This window comes from Myotis davidii, unplaced genomic scaffold, assembly GCF_000327345.1.
Source record: "Myotis davidii unplaced genomic scaffold, ASM32734v1 scaffold11, whole genome shotgun sequence".
Classification (NCBI taxonomy): domain Eukaryota; kingdom Metazoa; phylum Chordata; class Mammalia; order Chiroptera; family Vespertilionidae; genus Myotis; species Myotis davidii.
The window spans coordinates 606,300-607,952 of NW_006285791.1; the positions used below are offsets into that span (position 1 = coordinate 606,300).

The 1,653-nt window shown below is 42.7% G+C and overlaps 1 protein-coding gene across 1 annotated transcript in view; it reads right to left on the bottom strand.

The window, feature by feature from the left end:
• Window positions 1–732, bottom strand: part of MC4R (melanocortin 4 receptor) — a 4,131-nt gene extending 3,399 nt beyond the window's left edge. Inside the window, exon 1 of the mRNA XM_015559462.1 lies at window positions 3–732. Within this exon, the coding sequence (XP_015414948.1) occupies window positions 3–282 (280 nt within the window). The 5' untranslated portion in view covers window positions 283–732. The remainder of the gene's footprint in view (window positions 1–2) is intronic.
• Between the last annotated feature and the right edge of the window lie 921 nt (window positions 733–1,653).

Below are 1,653 nucleotides of genomic sequence, written 5' to 3' on the forward strand. Positions count from 1 at the left end.
GCTCACCAGCATATCAGCCACGGCCAGGCTGCAGATGAAAAAGTACATGGGGGAATGCAGGTTCTTGTTCTTGGCTATGGCCACAATCACCAGGATATTCTCCAACAAGCTGATGGCGCCCAGAGTCACAAACACCTCAGGAGAGACGAAAAGTTGCTGGTAGCACCCTCCATCGGAGTCGTTTTTCCCCGGGGGCTCGCTGGCGTTGCTGTGCAGCCGGTGGGTGCTGAGGTTCCGGAAGTGGAGAGAGGTATGCATTCTGTGGTGGTGAGTGGAATTCATCCTGAGTCAGTGGATTCAAATCCCCTCTCAACTGCTTCAGCTCCTGGGTCAGGCGGCCTCAGGGATTTTCTGCAGGTCTTTTTCTGTCCTTTATGAGGCTGAAAGTGGCATGCCCGTTATGAATAGCTGTCACATGCTCCACAGCTGGAAATGGAAGTTTTCGTCTCTTTCAGGTACTGCTCTCATCCCTATCCCTGTCCCTTTAAAATCTTTGGCTTCAAAGTGCTTATTCTCAGTCAAAAGAGTCTGCTGTTTGCTTTTTGTTTTTTTTTTGTTTGTTTTTTGCTTCTCACTTTCAGTTTAACTATAGTCCTAGGCATTCAGGTCTTTTCAGAATGATTCTCCTGGGAGCTGCGGTGCCATTGGGAGACAGTGTGTGTGTGCACATGCCCACATCAGCTGCCTCTCAGAGGCTCCCACCAGCATTGCTCTGTTAGTAGCTGCTGCTGATTTTATGGTGTGTGGAGGGAAAAAAAAATGTTCAGGGTGGCTCCTCCTCTGCTTTCGTTTGACCAATCCAAGTCCCGTGGAAGGCAGATGCCGGTGATGTTCAGGGATACAAACTGCAGGCAGCTCTGAGTCAGATGCAGAAGCTGTGGGATCGGGAAGCCGGCAGGATGTGAGAGAATAAATTTCCCTTTTTAAGTTTCAAGGAAAACAACGGGGTCCCTAGAGGACATTCTTTGATATCAGAACAAGCCACCTTGAGGCACCCAGGTTTATTCCTGCTTAAAAGAGAGAGACGTGTGTGTGTGTGTGTGTGTGTGTGTGTGTTTCTGAAATAGATACGCTGCTTTGTGACCAGGGTATTGAATTTATTGTCCCTCTAAATTTCTTTGAATTAAAACTCAGGCAGTAATGTTTCAATTTAAAATGCCAGAAACACAGAATATTTGAGAGTACAGGAGACTGTGCTATGAATAGAAGAACTGTAAAGGTAGCTACAATTTATCAAAGGTTCAAGAAGGGGTATATTTCTTATGCACTAATATCTGATATGTTTCCATCATAAAGTTTCTTTTATTATAGCTGGAAAAGTTTTATTTTCATTCACAATAGTTAAAAGCCATAGAGCATTAATGTAAACTATATTAACTCTAAACCTAGAAAGTTTATATAACTAGACAACACTCCATTTTCAAAGCTTTACTGAGTATAATTGATACACAAAATTTGCACATATATATTGTATACATTTTAAAGAGTTTGTACATGTGCATATATTCATGGTACCATCATCACAATCAAGGTAGTAAGCATATTCATCACCTCCAAAAATTTCCTTGTATTCTTTTTCACTTGTTTTGTGGCAATAACTATTACAGGCACAATACCGTGTTAACTATAGGCACCATGTTGTACAGCAGGTCT